This window comes from Chelonia mydas, chromosome 12 (genome assembly GCF_015237465.2).
Source record: "Chelonia mydas isolate rCheMyd1 chromosome 12, rCheMyd1.pri.v2, whole genome shotgun sequence".
Taxonomy (NCBI): Eukaryota; Metazoa; Chordata; order Testudines; family Cheloniidae; genus Chelonia; species Chelonia mydas.
In genome coordinates, this window is record NC_051252.2 from 39,308,470 (window position 1) to 39,330,001 (window position 21,532).

The 21,532-nt window shown below is 47.8% G+C and overlaps 2 protein-coding genes across 11 annotated transcripts in view; one reads left to right on the forward strand and one right to left on the reverse strand.

The window, feature by feature from the left end:
- The first annotated feature begins 16 nt into the window (after nt 1-16).
- Nucleotides 17-13,091, forward strand: ZNF276 (zinc finger protein 276). Of its 7 annotated transcripts, none has more exons than XM_037877945.2 (11): nt 17-986; nt 3,997-4,306; nt 4,610-4,656; nt 5,381-5,878; nt 7,147-7,225; nt 8,528-8,608; nt 9,090-9,200; nt 9,276-9,351; nt 9,925-10,042; nt 10,397-10,496; nt 12,322-13,091. In XM_037877945.2, exons 1-11 carry the CDS (start codon nt 950-952, stop codon nt 12,605-12,607), a joined length of 1,743 nt encoding a protein of 580 aa, XP_037733873.1. In that variant the 5' UTR covers nt 17-949; the 3' UTR covers nt 12,608-13,091. The 7 variants fall into 7 exon arrangements, 6 of the variants coding, with proteins under 6 accessions (XP_037733873.1, XP_043382453.1, XP_027677543.2 ...); XM_043526518.1 differs by having other exon boundaries at nt 597-986; nt 5,384-5,878; XR_005222246.2 differs by lacking the exon at nt 17-986 and adding an exon at nt 1,506-2,113 and having other exon boundaries at nt 9,925-10,135; nt 12,322-12,364.
- The window catches only part of FANCA (FA complementation group A), a 69,680-nt gene continuing 61,159 nt past the window's right edge, over nt 13,012-21,532 (reverse strand). For all 4 annotated transcript variants that reach the window (XM_037877941.2, XM_043526515.1, XM_043526516.1 and 1 more), the window contains exons 36-43: nt 19,939-20,051; nt 19,099-19,240; nt 16,929-16,991; nt 15,738-15,843; nt 15,106-15,181; nt 14,289-14,445; nt 13,741-13,833; nt 13,012-13,373 (exon numbers count right to left, since the gene is read on the reverse strand). In XM_037877941.2, the coding sequence (XP_037733869.1) occupies nt 13,266-13,373; nt 13,741-13,833; nt 14,289-14,445; nt 15,106-15,181; nt 15,738-15,843; nt 16,929-16,991; nt 19,099-19,240; nt 19,939-20,051 (858 nt within the window). In that variant the 3' untranslated portion in view covers nt 13,012-13,265. The remainder of the gene's footprint in view (nt 13,374-13,740; nt 13,834-14,288; nt 14,446-15,105; nt 15,182-15,737; nt 15,844-16,928; nt 16,992-19,098; nt 19,241-19,938; nt 20,052-21,532) is intronic.

A 21,532-nucleotide genomic window follows, 5' to 3' on the forward strand; every position in this document is an offset into this window, starting at 1 on the left:
GCGGGGCAGCTAGCGCGGAGCGGCCGGGCTGGAGCCGAGCCGGTCCGAGCTGTGCCAGGGCTGGCCCCTCAGGGGACCCGCCCCCCCGGCTTTCCCTGGGGAGCCGTCTAGGTCGCCCGGCCGGCGGGGCTGGGGCTTCCCTTTCCCCTGAGCCCGCGGCGGCTACCCAGACTGCACCGTGCGGCCGTGTCCGAGCACCCCACAGACCCCCGTGGGCTTATCCGTGCAGCCCTCCTCCGCCCCCTTGGGTAGTGACCGATCCTGAGCCCCGTTCCGCAAGAGGGGAAACCGAGGCACGGATCCGTGGAGGGACTCGCCCACGTTCAGGAGTCTGCAGCAGAGCCAGGACAAGCAGCCCAGTACCCACACACCAGACCAAAAAGCTTTTTGTTAGTTCAAAGACTGTCTGAAAAATTATTATTAAATCCACCCCCCTCCTTTGGTTCTTTGCAAGAGCGTGCTGGGCACCCCGGACAAAGACGGGGAGCTGGTCCCTGCCTCAGGGCGTGGACAGACCCCCGGGGGCCCGGTCAGGGGTCCGGACTGTCCGGAGGCCGGCGGTAAAAGGCTCCGTCCACCTTTCCAGAAGCACCCAGGGAAGGGAGGCCCGGGCCCGCGGCGGTAACTGGTAACCCGGAGGAAGGGGCTGTACAGGGGCGAGGGCGGGCTCAGCGGAACGCCCCTCCACGCAGGACACGCCAGCCGGCTGCGGGGAGGGAGAACTCAGCCACGGGCGCCCGCGGGCGGAAGGGTCGGCTCAGGTCTCCGAGTCCAAGGCGGGCCAGAGCCCAGCGCGCGGTGGGCGCCCCCCAGCCACAGCACACGCCAGCTCAACCCGCTGCCCCGCGGGGGCCGTGCGTGGGGCTCGCGTGGCGCGCCAATTCCGCAGGATCCACGCTGTCGCGGACGGAAATCCCTAGCCCTCGGGGTGGCCGAACTAAGCGACCGAATGCGGCGCCCCCCCCGGGCTGGCGGCACGAGGACAGGTGGGGCGCGGGGCCAGGACACGCGTGGGGCGGCGGAGCCCGCGCGTGGCTGCCGAGGGCGGGGGGCGGGGCTCGGCTGCGCTCGGCTCCTCCGGGCCGCCAGGGGCCGCTGTGCCCCGCCGCGGCCCCCGCCAGCCCCAGCGCCGAGGCGGGAGGCGCCCGCAGCGGGCCCTGGGCGGCGGCGATGAAGCGGGATCGGCGCGGCCGGTTCCTGTCCCCCGCCGGCGGGCGCAGGCCGGAGCCCCGGGCGGGGAGCGGGCGGCGGGGCCGCGCTGCCCGGGAGGCGGCGGCGGCCGGGGCGGGGGCGCGCGGGGAGGCGGCGGCGGCCGGGGCGGAGGACGGCGCCGAGGAGGCAGGTGGGTGCCGGCGGGGCAGGGACCGGACCGGACCGGACCCGCGCCCCTCCCCCACCCCGGGCCTGAGCCCTGGGGCCCCCGCGGCCTGGGGGGGGCCGGTCTCCGGGCCGCCTCTGGACAGTCTGCCCCCGCCCGTCACCGTGGCCTCTGAGCCCGCCCGTGCCCGGCCCGGCTGAACCCTGCTTCCGTCCACCCCGCGGGAGCGAGCCGGCGGGCGAGGAGAGCCCGGCCCCAGGGCGAAGGAGGCCTCGGGGCAGGCCCCGCTAGCCCCGCAGGGTGGCCCGGGGTCGGGTGTGCGGGTCCCCGGGCGGGGCGCGGAGGTGGCAGGGCCCGGAGGAGGCGGAGAGGGGCCGGGGCCGGGGCCGGGCCGTCCCGGGAGCGCTCTGGCTGTGGGAGCAGCAGCCCTGCGCCTGGGCCCTGCGAGGCAGCCGGAGCTCGGGGCAGCGGGGCCCGGGCTCCTTAGCCCAGGAAACGCGGTTTCTGCGAGCAGGGGAGGAGCCGTGGGCAACTGTAAATCCAGCCCCCAACAACAGGCACCGAAAGTGGCAGGAAACCCGTCACCTGTCCGTTCTCCTCCGAAGAGACGTGCTTGGGGCCTGTCTGAGAAGCGGTTTGGAGGGGTTTATCTGCTGGCAGGGTGACGCTCCGTAGTGGAAGAAGGGAGAAAAATGGGGGAAATATCAGTGCCTGGTCCAGATTGTGGGATTAGAAATCTGCCGGATAAAAGCAGCGTTAGGAAGTTGTCTGTTCAAATGAAATGTAGAGTCTGTAGTAAGTCACGGCCGCTTATTTGTGTGACAGAATACAATCAGTTTGTTGGGGCACAGATTGTCTAAACCTTTCAGCCTTTAAAGATGCCCCCGCCCCTTATACGATGGATATGAAAGGTTTCTACTGGCAGCTACACGAGTTAGGATACAAACGACAAGTGTTATCAGCGCCATGCTTCCAGGCGTGAGCGGGTCACCGCTACAGGGGGAAGTCAAGCTCTCCCTGACAGCGCACTCTGCTAAGCGTGTGGAAGCGAGGGAGGGTTGTTGGAAGTACCAGCGTACTGGACGCCATAGACAAGTGGCCTTTGAGAATGCACTGATTCTGTACGAACTTGTATATATTTGTGCGTGTTGAGGGTTGTACCTAAAACAGCTACATTGTTTGTTTGAAGGGGAAACATTTTTTTCAAAGCAAAGAGAGTTACACATGAAGTCAAGTTGCAACATTTGTAATATAACTAGTGATAAAACCCTACCAAAAGCCATCAGTAGTGTCTGAGCTTTCTCCTGCCTGTAAAGACACTCCGAATTGAACAGGGAGGGCTTTTACTACCATGTGCTGCTCCCCATCTGCAGAGCATTGCGCAGGTCAAGGCAGTCATCTCTTCAGTGCAGACGTGGGTGAGGGGAATGGGCTAGGTTACTGCTTGGATTCCCTGGTATCAGAAGGGATTGCAGCTCCCACCTATCCCCCTTCTAGTGTTCATTGGTACATACTGCCCTCCGGGTACAAAACCCCCGAGCCTGTGAAACGACTGTGCAGTCAGCTGAGCGTGGTGGGGGCTTTGGGGCAGGAGGAGAAGCTGTAGTGCAGGGATGGTGTAGGGAGGCCAAGGTTAAGGCTGACCAGTTGGGGAAGGTCCATGGGCTTTTCTGGTTCTGGCTGGATGACATCGCTGTTGCACTGACATAAACCCAGTTTTCCACAAATGCCGTTAATATGGTTCTGGACACTGACATTATTGACATGTCAAGTGGGCTAAGCACAGCTGTTAACTTTAACAGGGTGGCTAGGGCCTGAGTGATTGTTCAGTGCTTGGTTTCTGTGCCTACTGCACACTGGGGGCTGCGTGTTGTGAAGCTTTAAGATTTGAAATGTTGCGCTGGCTTCTCAGAGGCATGTGCCTTAGGGTCAGTGGGCAGAAATTTCTTATGTGTTCCCTTGCTGGGTCAGGCGTCGGGCAAGCCCATGTGGACAGAAGTCAGTCAGTGGTCTGTATGCAGCTGGAGAATAAGTGGATACAGTGGCGTCGTAGTCACCCACCCCCTGGAGGAGTTAGTTTTTGGGAGAGACTTGTCACTGCTGCTGCCAGTTAGTAACTGTCACTGTGTGTAAGGGCAGAACTGAAATCCTCGTTACAGGGTAGTTCAGCAGGGGTGCAGTAGGCTGCCATGGGAGGGTCGGAGAGTCACACTCGGGCATGGTGCTGGGGCGGCAGGCTGCTCAGTCCTTAGGCAGGCGGGGTGTGTTACTTTGAAGTAATCCCTTGTGGGTTGACGAACTCTAGAGGGGGAGGTTTGTGTCCCATCATGCTGCTTAATCCCATTTCACTGGTGCCCTTGCTTGTCCTGAACACAGGTTTACACAGCAATGGTTGCTGGCTTCTCCAATGCAGCTGTTCCTTTAACTCCTCAGGCATGCCTCCCACCTGCCTACCTTGATGCTGGGCTGGAGTGAAGGAGTGCCCGGGTTGCTCTACACCCAAGACTCTCGAGGCAGTGCACCGGCTTAGAGTGAAGTCGTTGTGCAACATTTGTACTGTGCGAACACCTAAGGGCCACAACCATGTCTGGCCTGTTGTGTTAGGTGCTGTACAAACACACGACAGTCCCTGTACATTTGTAAGAACTGACTTATTTTCATCCTTCCTTCTTACTTAGGAATCGGTAGAGCCCTGAGCACAGGGTATTGCCGACTCTGCCATGGGAAGTTTTCCTCCCGGAGCTTGCGGAACGCTTTCGGGAAGGTCCCTGTAACAGGAGAGAACTCAGAGAAGCAGCGACGTGTGGATCAAGTGTTCTTCACAGATTTTCAGCGACTGGTCGGGGTAGCAGTCCGACAAGATCCTGCTCTGCCGCAATATGTCTGCAAGAAATGCCATGCCCAGTTTTACAAATGTCGCAGCATCCTCAAAACGTTTATTCAGAGGGTGAATGCGTCTCCCACAGGCCATATAAAGTCAAAAGGAAAGTATGTGTTGAGCTTTTTTATTCCTGTTCATTTTTTAAGTCATAAATTTCTGTATATTTGTATATGTTAGTTTACTTGTGGAATTTCCAGGCACTGAACTCCCCGGACAGTATGTATTTTTAGCAGCTGTAAACAGCTAATGGCTGAATCTGTTTTCTCTGTAGACAATGTGATCCTTTAGCTGCTACTGCCACGTTTAGATACCTTAGTGTTGTTACTGCCCTGTCTCTAGCTGCTACTGTGTTCCTGACTTGCTGTCTCCCTGGAAGAGATTCTTCATGTGCTGCTTTGTCTTGTGTGTAGGAGCAGTGATGTGCAGCCACAGCCAGATACAGAAGCCCCCTGTTTGGGTAAGCGCAGTACAGAATTACTTGGAACTATTTTTTGTTTGTTCTGTGATACTGTCGAAGAAGGGTTTGGGGTTTTCGACTGGACACTCAGAGGAGATGCCACTAACTTGAAATCTGGTCATTTAAAGAAGTTCCCTTCAGTGTGTTCCTTAGTGCATTTGACAGTTGTGTGTGTCTAGCCAGTGTCACTTCTTTGTGGTCCTTTGTACTTCCTGGGTCGTGCAGTGCTCTGGGATCTCGCCTGTTCACTCTCCTAACAGGTTCCACACAAGGGGGTTTCCAGGAGTGGCATCAGCTGAAGAGGCAGCAAGGCGCACAGAGAGGGGAAGAGGGCTGGGACTGAGTATATCTCATCAGGTTCTTGGGCCTGCCCAAAAGTCCCTCAAAGCCAACAGAGAAGCAGAAAACAGCTTTGTAGTATTCCTGATTTATCAGGTTATTTTTTAAAACCAGTCCATTAAATTCCAGTTGATGTGTTCTTTTAAAAAGTACTTTTGGGTCCTCTGCCTGCCTGAGCTTCCCCATCAACTCTGGATGTTTTCTAGCCACGCTCTTCAGATGTTTTTAAATGGTTCAGCTTAGCTGTTGGGCATGGCATAAAGAGGCAGATAGATACCAGAGCAACCCATCACCATGCTATGCAAGTGGGGGTAAGCACCGTCCAACAGCCTGGTACTGCCAAAGCGACTAACTTCTTGCATGCTCTTCTTTCCCCTTTGAACAGTAGACCTGATCACATCCAGCCCCCAGTGCCTGCATAATTTGGTTACGTGGACCCACAACCATGCGGGGAACTGCCAGTCTGTGCCAAGCCTGCAGAGTGTGTTATCTTCCGAGTACTGTGGGATAATTCGAGCCGTGTGGGGCTGTGGAGATGGGCATGACTATGTTATGGATACAGATTCTGATTGCAGCACAGTGCTTGTCGATAATGCCTTGTCTGTTACGTGGGAATGGAACAAGAGCACAGCACAGCGTTTGACTGACAACGGGGCAAGTGCAGACAATGCTGCGGCTGCTTCTGCTCCCAGGCCCCAGCTTGCCCCAGCAAGGACAGTCACTTGCGAGCAGCCAGTAAACAAAGGGACCACATCAGAGCCACTAAGCACAGAGAATCAGTTGCCACAGAGCAGGAATTCATCTCATTCACAACAGGACAGTCCAGTCCCTTCCCAGGAGAAAAGTCTGCCCCAGTCAGCCTCTCCACTGAGCAGTGCCCCAGGTAAGAGGTTTGCCTAAAAAGTGACCTCCAACAGTATGGGGAAGGTGAAGGCCCTTTTCCCCAGACCTGGAGGCTGGGTCCATGCAGAACTTTCTGACAGTGCCAGCACCTCTGGGGTGGGTGGTCCTCCAGGATGGCATAGACAGCAATCGAAAGCACCTAAAACTCAGTCCATGTTGATGTTAGAAACTGAGCTTTGCAGAAAAGGAAGTGTATTTAAAAATAAACCGTGGAAGCTGGGCTCTGAGCACAGGGCTGGGGGCCAGAAGCACCTAGATTCAAATTGTGGCTTTGCCACGGGACTTGCTCTGTGGCCTTGAGCAAGTCATTTTGCCTCTTTGTGCCCAAGTTTCCCCATCTGTTGATTGGGGATGAGACCTGCTTCTGCCCCAGTGGAGATTCCAGATGAAAAGTGCAGAGTGAGCGAAATGGGCCTTGGTGGGGAGGACAGCTCCTCTGCAATCTGGGAGCGCTCTGTACGTGTTTCCCAGGCTGTTCCATGTATCGTATGCAGGCGTTTCAGAGAGAACCATTTGTGCAGGAGGTTGGACAGTTCAGTGCAGTTGTTAGCTCTTCGCTCCTGTGTTACACTACCGTAGTTTCCCTCATTGTTAATAAATAAAAGGTGGGTCGCTGGGTGGATGGCCTTGCCTCCTCCTTCTCCAGCACCACAGCAGGTGTGTGGTGAACCAGGGAGAGCCTGGTAACTGCCCTCAGACATTCATGGGGAACTTTCCAGCATGATTCCAGCAGTGGACCAGTAAGTACTTAGTGTTAAGAGAGCTGCTTCCATTCACCCTGTAGGCCTGATTTGGCATCTTCATCTCTTGTCCCTTCTCAAGGTGACATGTGTGACACCACTAGGGATTATCTCCTGACTTTAAACAGGTGGGTTTGGGTGACTCCACCTTGTGTTCTGGATCATGCATCTGAAAAAGGCGTGAGCGAGACTTCCTGGTGCTGACAAGATGAAATGTAATTGAAAGCTGCTTAGTCTCAGATATATTACAACTACAAATCAGAAACTGGTATGGGTCAGAACCAAGGGTGTTTACATGGGCATTTGGGCAAAAAGGATCCATAACAGTTCCTAGAGTATAGGAGGTGAAGGCCCCAGGTCTTATAAAGCTCTGCAGTCGCATATGTGGTTAACCCATCCTCAAAGAGAGTGTACGTAGCCAGCTGCTATGAGTGAATTCTTCAATGTTTGCTGGCTACTTTTAGCTGCTTTTTGTTTGTAATACGCAGCGTTCTCCTTTATTTCCTAGGACAGTTGAGTGGGAAGCAGATTCTGTCTTCAACATCGGATGAGCGGGTAAAAGACGAGTTCAGTGACCTTTCTGAGGGGTGAGAGAAGAGTGGGTTTAAAAATAGCCTAAATATTCTTTGCAAGCATGAAAATGGTCAGCTGAGGGGATCTCATTCTCCAGTGTGACCTGGTCATGGGAGAGCCCCTTCCTCCCTTGGACCCAGCATCTGACACAGACTGCTTTTTTTGTAGTGATCTTGATAAAAATTCACTGAGCTGACACCCCGGATTTGTTTTTCCTAATTGTGTCCCATTTTTCTTTAAATGGCATTTGGAGTCCCTGATAGATGTTTTAGCAGCTTCTGAAAAAGTTTCCCAGCAGAGCTGCCCTATGTCTTTCAAGGACCCAGTTTGGTATTGCCCAGCTCTGTGCTGGGTCTGGTGAGATGGTTGCCAGCACTGCAGGTCCATCTAGCTTCATATTCCGTCTCATAGTTCATTCTCATTTCCAGCTACTGAGAGTCTGGATTCCAGAATAGTCATTGGTGTGGATATCTAAAGGAGACTCCATCTTGGTTGTCAGATATCAGACTGCACTTAGCGAAATCTTGTCTTTACTTACAAAAGGAGCATGTTTGATGTGAACTTGCTGAGTGGCAGTAAATGACGCTTAGAGCCTCTCAATTTTTGCGATCATCCTAACCCCGCGTAACAGTGAAAGAAGATTCGGCCAAGATTCCCAAAAGAGGGTGTCTAAAGTGAAGCTCCTAAATAAGTGATCGTTTAGTAGAGTTGTTCTGGGTCAAAAGTACTAACCTGCCATTTGCAAGCTTAATTACAAAATGTAGCTGAGAGCCTGAAAAATCTTACATAGAAGATGCCAGAATGCTCTGTTGTCTCCTTCTTAACCCCAGGATTGTTTTGGTTTCTATAACTAGGATAAAAAGCCCAAGCCTATTGGCTGCTGTTAGGAGAATGTGGAATGAGCTGCAGAGTAATTCACTTTGTGTCAGAACAATTGTATTACGTTCTTGCTCTGCAAAATTGCCTGTCCTGTTGCAGAGGTTGGTTGTGACAATTCCACTCTTACAACTTCCAGTAATTCTCTTTAACTGCATGGCCAGACTTTTTTCTCATTACAATACTCATTTTATTTTTGCTGTGCTGTAGTCTCCAAAGTAGTAGATTTTGCAGTTTCAGGTGTTCCTTGGCATGTGGTTTTCTTTCTTGCTTTAAGAGATGATGTGGGAAGAGACTGTTTTGCACCTCAGTTGCCATAACTTTTTGTGCAGGAGATTAAAGAACAAATATTGATGTCTGCTAAAGAAACCAGCAAATTGGAGTGTTAGTGCTGAAGTTTCATCTAAACCATGTATAATAAAGTTTCTTCTCTTTCTCAGAGACTTCTTGAGTGAAGATGAAAATGATAAGAGAACCTTGCAATCTTCAGATGACTCCTTTGAGCCTTATCCGGAAAAGAAGTAAGGGGCTTTTCTAAACACTGAACTTGGTTCTGGTGCCTCTGTTTATCCACAGAATAGGTATAGCATAGGCATTAGCGTTCCTTGACCCACTTCTTTGGGTTTTTTGGGATGGGGGAGGCCAACCAAGGGAAGAAATTTTTTTTTTTTGCTCTCACATGACCCAGAACTCAAGCTTTCCACATCTCCCTCACTCCCTTCCTAACCTGTTGGCACGTAGAGATGTGATTTACGGAGCCTCAGTAGAATGATTCACTGAGCTGCACAGCAGGTGAATGTGATCTATCAGGGGCTGCATTCCTCCTCCCCCCCCACTCATGTGCAGAGAGCACGTGTGCTTCTCTAGACCTTTACTGTGCTACTCTCAGGTTAAACGGCTGAGCTAGTTGGGCCATTTCAGGTGAAATTAGACTTGAATTAAATAAAAATGAAATATCAAACATTCTCATTCATCTCTTTCTATTGTTGTTTGTTGCCATAGGGGGTCCAACAAAAAGAGTGAAAATAAAGAAGCGAAGAAGGCTGAAGAGCCCAAAATAAGAAAGAAGCCAGGACCCAAGCCAGGCTGGAAAAAAAAGATCAAATGTGAAAGGTAACTGAACTGAGCAAGGAGGCATGAGACCCTTTGAGATGAGCAGTCTCACTGGCGTAATTCTCTGCTTTTCAGGGAGGAGCTGCCTACCATCTACAAGTGTCCTTACCAGGGATGCACAGCGGTGTACAGAGGGGCCGATGGCATGAAGGTAAGTTAAGAATTAACATGTGGCTTGTGTTATTTCCAGTGTAGGTGCTGTGAGCTATTAAAGGGGGACGAGACACCTTTCATGTGAGTAGAGAATTCAGAATGGTATCTGGGCATTCCGTTCCCTTCTCTTGAAGGATGGGGATGGAATGGGTCAAAGTGAATAGTTCAGCTGTGTGACCCCTGTAGTGTCGGAGGTCTTTGTTCCATTCCAAGTGGAAAGAGGAACTGGTCTCTTTCTGACGCATGCTGTGTCCTGATGTTCAGCCATTGGCTTGCTGGGGAGCCCTTTTGGAAATGCTGCTGGCTAATGAGCTGCTTTGTGCCTATGTTGGTGGAAAGACTGTTTAACAATGTTCTATTAAAGTCCTACAGAACAACGGACTTTCAGGCTTGGATGCAAGCTTGAGTTGTTTCGTATAGTGAAACTAGCTGGGATGTGTAGGCCTGCACCGCTGACTTTTGCCACTGAGCCTTCTGGCTTGTGCTATGTAAGCTATTGATTAGGACTGTGAACTAACTTCTGACCCCTAGAAGGATAGAAAAGACTCCTGTCTCCACTCCTTATTTTTAGAAACACATAAAGGAGCATCATGAAGAAGTGCGGGAGAGGCCTTGTCCCCACCCTGGCTGCAACAAGGTGTTCATGATCGATCGGTACCTACAGCGCCATGTGAAACTCATTCATACAGGTACTTCCTGCTGACAGTGGCTGCTCACAACCGAAGGGAGGGTGTTGTGCAAGAACAAGATGATGACTTCACTGTGCCAAGACCTTGTGTTGGGTATGAAACTGCCCTGTCACTGTGGTATTTGCTTAACACCCCTCCCCACCTTTCCACTGTTTGTTTGATACTGACAGGCCTCTAGGCTATGCTATCTTCTGGGAGGCTTTGAGCTATTTCCCACATCAGGTGCTAGTGAAGGAACTTCATGGTTTAGCTTAAATTGCTTCCGGTAAACATGGGCTTCTGTGTATCAACATTTGAGGTGCTAAGGTGTCAACAGTGCCAGTGACTCCCTCACCATCTCTGTTCTCCCTGCAGAGGTACGGAATTATATCTGTGATGAATGTGGGCAGACCTTCAAACAACGTAAACACCTCTCAGTCCATCAGATGCGCCATTCAGGAGCAAAGCCCCTCCAGTAAGTGCACTTTGGTTCTTATGCACATCCTAGTGGTGTAATAAAGTAAATGAATAGACAAGGTCACCGATTAGACCCCCTTTAAAATGTGAAGCCCTACTAGCTTCTTAAAGTGTGTGTGACCTGTTTGTTCAGTCTTCCTAAACCCTGCAGCACTTTGATTAAAGAATACTGAAAACCATAATGTGGAATCTGTATGGTTTCCTTCCACTAGTCATGGTGTGTATAGTTAAATGTTGTTTAGAAAAAGGCCCCATCCAAGAATCTTACTGTAAGATGTTGGCGTTTTCATCAGAAAATCCAGATTGGAAGTTGAGGGAGATTAGGTAGCGGTCACATTTCTGAAAGCCAGGGTAAGGAATTCATTTAGAGACACTTCTCTGAAGTCAGGTTCAGAAAAGTTCAAATAAACTAGGGCCTGGAAGAAGTCCTTTCATGACTGGAAAACAGGGTCCTGGTGGACCTGCTGCCTATGCTAGGAAGTGTAGGGATTTCTCTGCCCTCTCAGCGTACCAGCAGGGAGGTGATGTAACTAAAGGGAGACATTTCCTGGCTATACATTGGGTTTGTGACTAATCATGATCTGAACCAATTGTGAGTCTCCCTTTACTGGTCAAACTAGCTAGACAGTTATCTGCTTCCAAGACTCCTTTGAGCTCCACCCCATTGCACTCCCTTTGCAGGCTCACTCTCAAGCTTTCTAATTTGTGTTGCCTCAGCTCCCAGTAGGTGCAAAAATTGGTATATAATGAGGACAGGTCACTGATTCAGAGCAGTCTGGATTGCTTGATAAACTGGGTGCAAACAATGTGCATTTTAATATAGATATAAACATATACATCTGGGAACAAATGTAGGCCATACTTATAGGATAGGGGACTCTATCCTGGGAAGCAGTGACTCTGAAAAAGGTTGGTGGGGTGTAGTGGATAATCAGCTGAACATGAGTGCTCACTGTGGCCAGAAGAGCTAAATGTGATCCTGGGATGTATAAACAGGGAGACAAAGAGAGAGGTTATTTTACCTCTATTTGGCACTGGTGCAACTGCTGCTGGAATCCTGTGTCCAGTTCTGCTAGCCACAGTTCAAAAAACATGTTGATAAATTGGAGAGCCCTGCAAATGAGTAACGGATTAGAAAACATGCCTTGTAGTGACTGAGCTCTGAGTCAATCTATTTAGTTTAACAAAGAGAAGGTTAAGGGATGACTAGATTATAATCTACACGGGGAACAAATATTTAGTAACGGGCTCTTCAATCTAGCAGAGAAAGGTACAACTTCTAGCCATTGTCTTAGACATTCAGACTGGAAGTAAGGTGTACATTCTTAACAGTGAGGGTATTTAGCCATTGGAATGGTTTACCGAGGGTTGTGGTGGATTCTCCATTACTGGCACTTTTTAAATCAAGGGTGGATGTTTTTCTAAAAGATATTGTAGGAATTATAGGGAAGTTCTATGTCCTGTGTTATATCACTGTGGTCCCTTCTGGCCTTGGAATCTATGAATGAGATGCCTTCAGTAGCTTAGCATTTCTTGTACTGTGCTGCTCCAGTATCTTCCCCGCCCCATGCACAAGAGATGTTCTACTGAAGTGCTGAAATAGTATTTGGTGTCACCTATCTTATTCTTCATATTCCTAAACCCATTTACCCAGATTATTGCCGAGCAGGAACAGAAGATTTTTTTAATACAATCTTTTGAGGTGTGAAGCCTTTTTGTTCAGTAAGGAGTTACCCTAGTTTCTTACTAGGGATGAACTACTGACAGCCTTACCTGTAGCTGGGGCCACTGTAGTGTTGCTCTAATGGTGTTTTGCTTTCCAGATGTGAAATCTGTGGTTTCCAGTGCAGGCAGCGAGCGTCTCTCAAATATCACATGACCAAACACAAAGCTGAGACCGAGCTGGAGTTTGCCTGTGACCAGTGTGGAAAGCGTTTTGAAAAGGCCCATAACCTTAATGTCCACATGTCCATGGTGCATCCTCTGACCCAGACTCAGGACAAAGCCAAGCCACTGGAGCCTGAGCAAATTCTCATGTTGAATCCTTCAGGGACTGTGGAAAGCCAGGCTGTAAAACCAGAACTGACTGCGCAACAGGAGCCTACTTGAAGGGCTGCTGGAGGTGTGTACTGATCCAGCCTTGTACAAACCATTCAGCAGAGTGGGGATTTTTAATATACATTTTAATAGATTCTCAACAAAAAAACCCACCTCAGTGGAAATAGCTTCAGCTTGCTCAGAAACAAAAAAAGCTTTTACTGTGCTGTGATTCTCCATGCTTAGATCAATTTCAGCAGTGTTGTACTAAACAGTCTCCATCGAATGTAAAGGAACTGGGTGTTCTACGCTTCCCCACGTGGTGATAGAAACCAAGTTGTACCACATCAGTTAAGTAGTTGCATAAACTGCAGGCATGTATGTAGTTCCTATTCAGATGGGTCTACAGTTATATGGGACAGTGGAGTGACTTAAAACGAGGCTTTTTTTAAAAATTACAATTCCCCAAGCAAGTCTAAAAAGAAAAATTTAACCTACTTTTTATTATTAACAAGAGCTTCAAGGTTTTGCTTGTAATAAATTATTTACAAAGTAATTTGAATCAAGTAGTCCTGGTTACAAAGATGGAGAACAGCTGATAGTTTTTCCTGTCAATCCATTTCTTTGGATTCCACAAAAATGACCTTAGTAAACACTTTCTGCAGCTGCAGAGTTAGACACGTCTTTCTCTGCTGCCCTTGCCTGGGCTACAGTTCTCTACCAGTATCACTCAGAAGAGGACTGGTTCATCATACGAATCCTCAGCTACAGTGGCCTTCCAGGAATGGAAGAGGGCAGCTTTCACCTCTGGGTCAAACTCTTCACAGGGATCCAGTAACTGGGAGGAAAAAGAAAACAACTGGTATTAGAGGCCCATTACTGCTTCTTCAAAGCAACCTGAGATCAGCACCAGCTCAGCCTGCCTCGTTATAGTAAACTTCCCAAAACATGCCTCAGCTAGAGAAGAGAGACAGCATGGTTTGGGGGGTCAGGCAACAGCCGACTCCGCACAAACAGCGGATCTGTACTCCCAGAAAAGTATTATGAAAGTGGCATTTAAATGCTGTATGGTTTGGGGACAGTGCTAGTTCTTGATTAGTCTTGCAAAAAAGACTGAGGGCTGCGTGCACGCTGACATTAAATGGAGGGTAGGCAGGAGCTTACAACGACTTGATAAAAGTGAAAAGGAGGAGGATTTAGCATACCTGTTGTATATGTACAAAGCTGTTTTTAGGGCACCGTGCAATTGAATGTAGCAGAAATTGACGAGCCTTAGTTAACACCTCTAAAGAATCCACCTAGTGAAAAGACATCAGGTTCAAGACAGAAAGCAAAGTCACTTGAAATCCTCACTTTCATCTTTATTAAAAGAATGCTCACTTTTACAAGTGGCTTAGGTACTTTAATTTATCCTATTTACAGATTAGTAGATAACTTCACCATGTGTAAAATTAAAGTGCACTCTAAGGTCCTCTAATAGCAAGGTTAATGGACACGTCTATTTTATGATGGCACTCCAACTTGATCATTCTTATATGCCACGCTGACAATTATTTTTATGACTATGGCACCCCCCGGCCTTAGGCAATATCAGAGCCCCTCTGGGTTAGGTACTGTACAAGTATCAACGATATGTGAGCCATTAAAAAAAGTAAATATACTTTGTACAGGCAAGTGAATAAATGGTATTGTGGCTAGGAGGCTTTCAAAGTAAAATTCAGTTAGGTAAGAGAAGAGAACGAACACCACTCACGTGCTTCAGGCTGGGTAGGCTTTGTCCCCCCTGATCTGATCTCCGAGGATTCTCCCCTTCTATGTAGAGTCGAAGCAGCTGGGTATACATGTCAACAGCAACATAAAGGAAGGTTTGCTCTCTGTTAAGTAGGTTTTGGTGAAAGCCGGGGATAAGGCTAGAGGGAATCACACAAGGTATAGAATGAATACAGTGCAGGAGGAAGCACCTCAACAGCATCTCACCATACATCTTTAAACACATTAGGGGCAAAGGTACAACCAGCATTTTCACCACCTCGAATGTGGAATTTCAGTATCAGACGTGCTGCATTCAGCACTGGACACTACTCCCACCCCTCAGAACACCGGGAAGTGTGAATGGACACTTCTAGCAAGAGAAGATGGAATTATATCATCTGGAAATCAGTTCTGCTGAGTTGATGAAAACAGTAAGATTGCAAGAACATCCTGGAGAGCAGGGAAAGCTTTCATGGACTATCAAGCAGAAGCAGCATTGGCTTTCAGAGGGTTACAAGTGTTCTTAGCTTTGCAAGTTACCAGTTTGTTTCACCAATAAGACACTGGCTACACCTGAAGTGGCCAATACAGCCAGGTTGGGTGGGGTATCTTTGCCACTGAGTAATACAGCCATCCCAAACTCATGGCAATCAAATTTTTCTATCACACTATCCCATTAGGATTTCTCTCCCTGCACACACACTTGTTCTGTGATTGAGTCGAGCTTAGACATGTATAGAATTGCTTAGAAATGGGCATGTGAGCAACAACCACTTTCTTCTCCCATAAACAATTCCCTTAACATTTTTTGTTGTTACCTGTAGAATGCAATAGGCAACAGGCTGATGTATTGGTCTGAGGCAGCACTGTGTAGAATTTGATATGGTCCACGGTCTGCAATATCCAAAGACAGGAGAAGGGTAAAATGTCTTAGATCATCATTGGGTCTCTCCAGGTATTTCTACAGCAGTGCAGATGCTGGGCATAGTTCCTTCCAGGCAACAGCTGGAGACCGTGCATAATCTGAAGTTTGGATCAGGTCACTCTTGTGGAGGAGTGCTTGATGGTTTTCAAGCCTGTCTCTAGCAGGTGGCACAGTACTGAATTTGTGTAACTTATTCATACGGATTGTCAGCTACTGTGTGGTTTAAGCTGTTTGGACTCAACTCCCTCTAAACAGCAATTTATTACATTCAGTGAAGATCTGGCAACCCCTCACTGGGCTCCTGCCTCGACACAGCAGCTGATAGAAATCAAAGTGCTACCAGGTGGACACCTAGAGTCAGACATGTTTCTTTATGCCCCACAGGGGGCGGTTTTGTCTGTGCTGCTTACAGGGTGGAGAGGCTCCTTCAGACAAATATATTCACCAGACCCAAAAGGTAATCCCTTAAAGCACCTGGTACCAAATTTTGCATTCCCACAAGTTGGGAAGGAGAGTTCTACTCACCTTTCTCTGCTGAGTGAAAGAGAGCGAGCCAGGACATGCCTTGCTCTTCCAAGCATCCGAGGATCTCCAGGCACCGTTCCAAAGATTTCTGAAACTCTGTCCCTTGCTGTATAGTTCAGAAAAGAACATGCACACCCCTTACTGAATTGTGGTTACATTTCAGACAAAGAACTGCCCCAGTAATGGTGAAGGTTTATCAAGTGTGGTGTCAGTGCCAGCATTCATACTACTAAAGGCACAGATAGAGCCTTCCTCCACCTCTCTACAGTCAAATGCATTGATGCTAACGCAGGAGTCTTCAGATCACCCTGGACCAAGGTGGAAAGCGTGCTGTAACCAGTGGTTATTAAAAGCTGGAGAAAAAGTAACAGCAAGGACCAGCCTATGACCAAAGCATTTCCAGGCAGTTCTCAGCATGTAGCCTTGGGCAAGTCGCTTCCCCGCAGCATCTTTTAAAAGGGGGAACATGTCACCATTTATTTCACAGAGTATTATGGGCATTAGTTAACAGACAGCATTCTCCAGCTCTACCCCATCTTCTCCCAGAGTTCATGCTTCTCTCCTGACCAGTTTGTCTCCAAGCCTCCTTTCACATCACCTCTCTGCTTGGAACAGCCTCTCAGATCAATCTTTGCCAAACACCTTCCGTTAAAAAGAAATCCCCAAAACCTTGTTGCACAAAGTAATCCAGCTGCGATGGTCCCTAACCTCTCTGTTTGCTCTGCATTGTTAGATTGTCAGGACAGGGATTCTGCTCCCTCTTTGGGACATTATCTCCTGTAAAGTGCCATGTCTATTTCCTGCCCTATGGAAAGTGACCAATAATAAATGCAAAATGCTATACAAAGGCTAAGCAGCATTATTTGTATTAGTTCAAGCAGTAGGGGAGTGAGGTATAAAGTCCACTGAATGGGAAGGTCTGAAAACAGTGAGTCAGCCAGGAAGACAAATATTAAATACTAACATGGTGGGGAAGGTGGTGTCATAATTAAAGGAGGGCTGTTGTGTTTGGCTTATGAGCAAAGTAGGAGAGAGCAAGGACTTCCATCATGCTCTTCCTGGGACATTCCTTACTCCCTCCTCTAGCAGGAGGATCCCATCAAGCTTGGTAGTGCTGGCCTAAGGGATTTATAGGTGGCAAGCCAACCTTTTAAAACTCATACAGTCTAATGAGACAGGAATTGGATTTACCTTTGGTGCTAGTCTGGTAAAGATGAGATCCATGAGTGAAAAGAACAGCAGACACACTAGGAGCTACAAGTGAAAAAGGCTGCATATTATTGATATCATCAATATTGACTTGAAATGTGTATATTCCATTCATGAAGTAGCCCCCCAAACATGTCCCAAGGCTTTTCTGGCTTTGTCACAGGTTGTGGGATTCTTTCCAGGAAGACTGTGGCTCAAGAGGGCCCCAAGCCTGCACAGCACTCTGGGAGCTGATACAGCAGGTGAAACTAGGGTCTCAGTGACTGGAAGTCTTGAAGCCAGAGTCCATTTCTTCTTCTGGCAAAACTCCATATTAATCACATAATTCTTAACAGCAGGAATGAGGCTCATTGAAAGTCAGTAAGCAAAAATAATTGACAGCCTTCCCCAAATCCACAGATAAGTGATCTTCAAGCAAGTACTGCCCAAGCAAAAGCATATTGCAAGCACATGCTATGCACCCTCCCACCTCTGGCAGGTGCCCTCAGTCCTACCATACAACAGGCCTATTATTCCTGTTCTGGGGCTGTGTCATTCAGGTAAAACTCGGGTGGTTTTGTGATCAGGGTAAGACCAACCCTGATTTTCACTTGTACCATTATTCAAATAAGGCCTCTTTCCTTCTAAGAAATATGACAGCTGAACCAGCCAAAAAGATTTATGTACAACATATGTACACCATATGTACACTACAGACTAGGATATCTGAGGGGAAAAAGCAGGGGCGCACCTTTTAACTCCACTGAAATCCAACAGACCCAGAGAGACAGAATGGGGAAAAATATAAATAATTTGCTAACAAGCCAGGACCCTAAATAGGAATGAGGTGTATGGAACTCCCCTAAAATTTACTCCACACTGTTTCATTCCCAAACAGGGCTAACTGATCCAAACACCACACTCCAGCTTCACATGACAGTATGGTTTACCCTTCTCCAGCTGCACAGCACAATGCCAACCCTGTACACCGTGGAAAAAATCCTTCTCACATTACACCTGAGCAACTCCACTGAAGTCAGGGCAGTTGTCCTGCTGTAAGAGGAGAATTTGACCCTAGATCAGTGGCTAGGCAGTTAGTTTGTTTTGACTCCTATTCATTTAACCAAACTCAGTCACTGCACTGTTACCCTGTCCTTTCTCCTGTTTGTCTTCGCCATATGTTTAAATTGTGACCTTTGAGACAGGAGCTGTCTTTTTATTTCATGTGTGTCAGTTCCTAGGGTAACGGGGCTCTCATTCCTGACTGGGGCCTCTAAGAGCTACCACAATGTACATAAATAGCAAAAGTAGTAATCATTGACCCAATGGCAGGAAAAGGCAGGACTGCTTATTTCCCACTCATGTAAGTTACCACCTGTACAGGGATAATTTTGTTGTATATTTTGAAATGCAAATTGTCAACATAAAAAGATTTCTCCAAGAACTTCCCTGCATTGGGAGAAGGCTCTGTAATTAAAAAAAAAAAAAAAAAAGTTGGGGCAACAACACCTCCTTTCCCCTGAAAAAATACTAAACTTCTCTGATTGTGCAGCTATTTCCTTTCCCCCTCCCCATGGAAAGTGACGGTCCTTGTGCACAAAGGACACTGAGTTAATTGGGGAAAATGGCAGCCACCCGTGAGAAAATTCCTGGATCTACTCAATTTCCAGGGGTTCTCTGGCTCTCCTCTCAGCATTGCAGAGTGCCCTTATTCATGTCCTGTGTACACTTCTCAGCCATCAACCTCCTAGCTGAGCAGGCCAAGCTGGAATTCCTTTCAGACTTCACCAATGCTGCCTTAAACAGGCAGGAGACCTGCAGCCCCAGTGGTCCCAGCTATCTTCTCAGCACTCTCCCCTGGCTTTTGGTTTTGGAGTGTGTGGGGAATAATTTTCTCTCCTCCTCCTCACTTATCAAAAGATTCCAACAAGTTGAGTTATATAGATCTGACACCACTTTACCCATGGGGTTTGGGGGGAAAAGGAGGGAATTTAGAGCCACATCCCTCCCAGAAACCAGATTTAACAACAAGGTTTACAAGGGACAAGACAATAGCAGTGGACAGTCATTTCTCTTAGTGTTACAAATAAATAAAATCAAGTTTATATTTACTAATGGTTTAAGAACAATTGCAAATAGAGAGCTGCAAAGAGTTAAAGATGTCTGATCTTGCCTGCTGTGTGTCAGACCCCGCTCTCTTCAGCACGTCTCTCACTCCTCCATGTGCTGCTTGCTGTTGAACAGTGAAGTGCAGAAAGGCCGCAGAAATCCAGGGTGTATCAGATAGGGAAAATTCTGCTTCTAAAGAGAGGAAGCTGGGAGATGAAAACAATGTAATCATTCAGGAGAGGGATACCCATGGGTGAGAGCGAGGAGAGAAATCAGGACTTCTAGTCAAGGCCACGATAGAGAAAGGGATCAAGAGACAAGGTCTTTCTGCCTGGGAGACCTCTTTTCCCCAACTTTTGTTCCTACATAAAGGCAGTTCTCCAAAACATCTGACCAAGGGATTGTGGCTATACCAAACCATCTGCCCAAAGGTCAGGTCTGGGGATGGTTCAGTCACAAACTTTCTAACTCAAAAATCTATTATTTTAGCTTTTAGGACTAGTATGATTATCAGAATGGGAGCATCCAGTTATTGCCTACAAGGGCCGTCAACTAGAAGTGTCAAACATATGAGTTCCCACTTCTGCCCACCTACTGTTTTAAGTCAGGAAAGCTGCAGTACCCTGAATAGGAAGGAGTAGTGGTGTTTGCAGGAGGGTCAACCGATGTGCAGCATAGCACCAATATGAGCATTCATGAAAACTGGGAGGATCAGAGAGAGGACTCCAAATCAAGGGGTAAAAAATCTCCTATCCCCCTTAGCATGTCATACTGCCAGCGGAAAGTCCGGCAATCTGTTTCAGAGAGTAGGCTCGCACACTTCATTTTTCCACAGAAAGATACATTGCCTTGAGTGCATTCTCATTTCTGCCTGCAATCTGATATTCAGGCTCCTCAGACTTACCTAGTAGCAGAATGCTGGCATTTCCTCAGTCTCTGCAATTCCTGTGCAAGTGGAGCCCCAAACAGCCTCTTCCACTGGGAGCAAAGCACCGGCTCCAACCTCAGCCACCACAGCTGGAAGAACGTTGGAAACCAAGAAAGTCAGCAATCACAGTCCAGGGAGTGAGCAAAGTGAGACCAGGGTAACTACGTTTGGTAGATGGGTCAGGAGGAACCGCATCTAGAACACCCCTGAAGATACTTCTTTGCAATTCTGTGGTCTTGTTTGTTAATCCGCAAGGTGCTAGCTGCCCATTCCTGCTTCTTACAACAGGAGTCACTCTGAGAAGGGATGTTTTTTTCTCAGCCTACCTTCAGCCATACAGAGGATGATATGGTTGCATCTGGATTACTTATTTCTGATTGCTTACTCAGTCATTCCCACGAGGCACATGGGACGATGTCTCTGGCTGATGCCTGTGGCTATTTTCATGGTATATCTGTGTTCTGAAGGCTTTCTGTATGTGACTTTTTTATTTTAAGTGTGTGGGATTTTAGATAACTGACCAATTTGTATGTAATATTTTGGGCGCTTTTATAGTGTTAAAAATAAGGGTTTGTATTTTTAGTGATCTCTGGTCAAGTCTGTGAGCCACGTTGGCCAGGTGGCTATCAGAGTCTTGGGGTTTCTTTTGTTTGTTTTAAGAATAGGTCTGGGCTGACAGAACTGTATGTAGATAAATAAGCAGAAGGTGTCTTACAAAGATGAAGCAGTGCAAGGTCATTAAATCTTTACCAGTAGAAAGGTCTTTTGTGGCAGTGCATCTTCATCAGTACCCTCACATTGCCTTAGCAGGAAGTGTGCTAAGAAGCTCAAGGCCTAGCTGTCATGGAGAGATAATCAGCACACAAACTACATGAAACTGCTATAGACATGGGCATCAGCACCAGAGCAGCAAATAGAAACTTGACTGAAGAATTAGGCACAGGGGAAAAATATTTATTTGTGCTTATGGGTTTCTGGACTACTGGCAAAAAGACAAGCTTGCACTGTATATCAGAAATTCAGAAGCTTCTCCCACCTTCCCTGTCCTGCATAACCATCAGCCATTGTCCCACAATTCTGTTCCAGCCTTGTAACAACACTTCCACAAACAAAACAAGATTCCCCCACCATCTCACTTTTCCTGAGTCATATAAACAAAGCTGGAATCATCTGTGGAATATTAGGATAGTAACATGCTACAAAAGCCTCCAAGAGGTTCTGATTTACTACTTAAACAACACATTCCCAGACAAATTAAAAAAAAAAAGTGGCTAAAAATAATAGAATACTTTTCAGAGGATAACAGTATAGTAGAAATGCTGAGATCACTGAGATACTTGGCTATAAACATGGAAATCCTATACTTGTAGGATAGTCAAGAAGGATACACAGAGAGGTACAACTGAATTACACCCCCCCACCGCCAGCTTTCTCTCTATTGTCCTGAGATTCTTCTCCCTACCCTAGAAAACATTTAGCTTCCCACCCCAAAGAAGTTAATATGATTGGTTTTATATATTCCCATCAGAGGTCACAGAGCCGTATTCCTCTTTATCATGGATTACAGTCT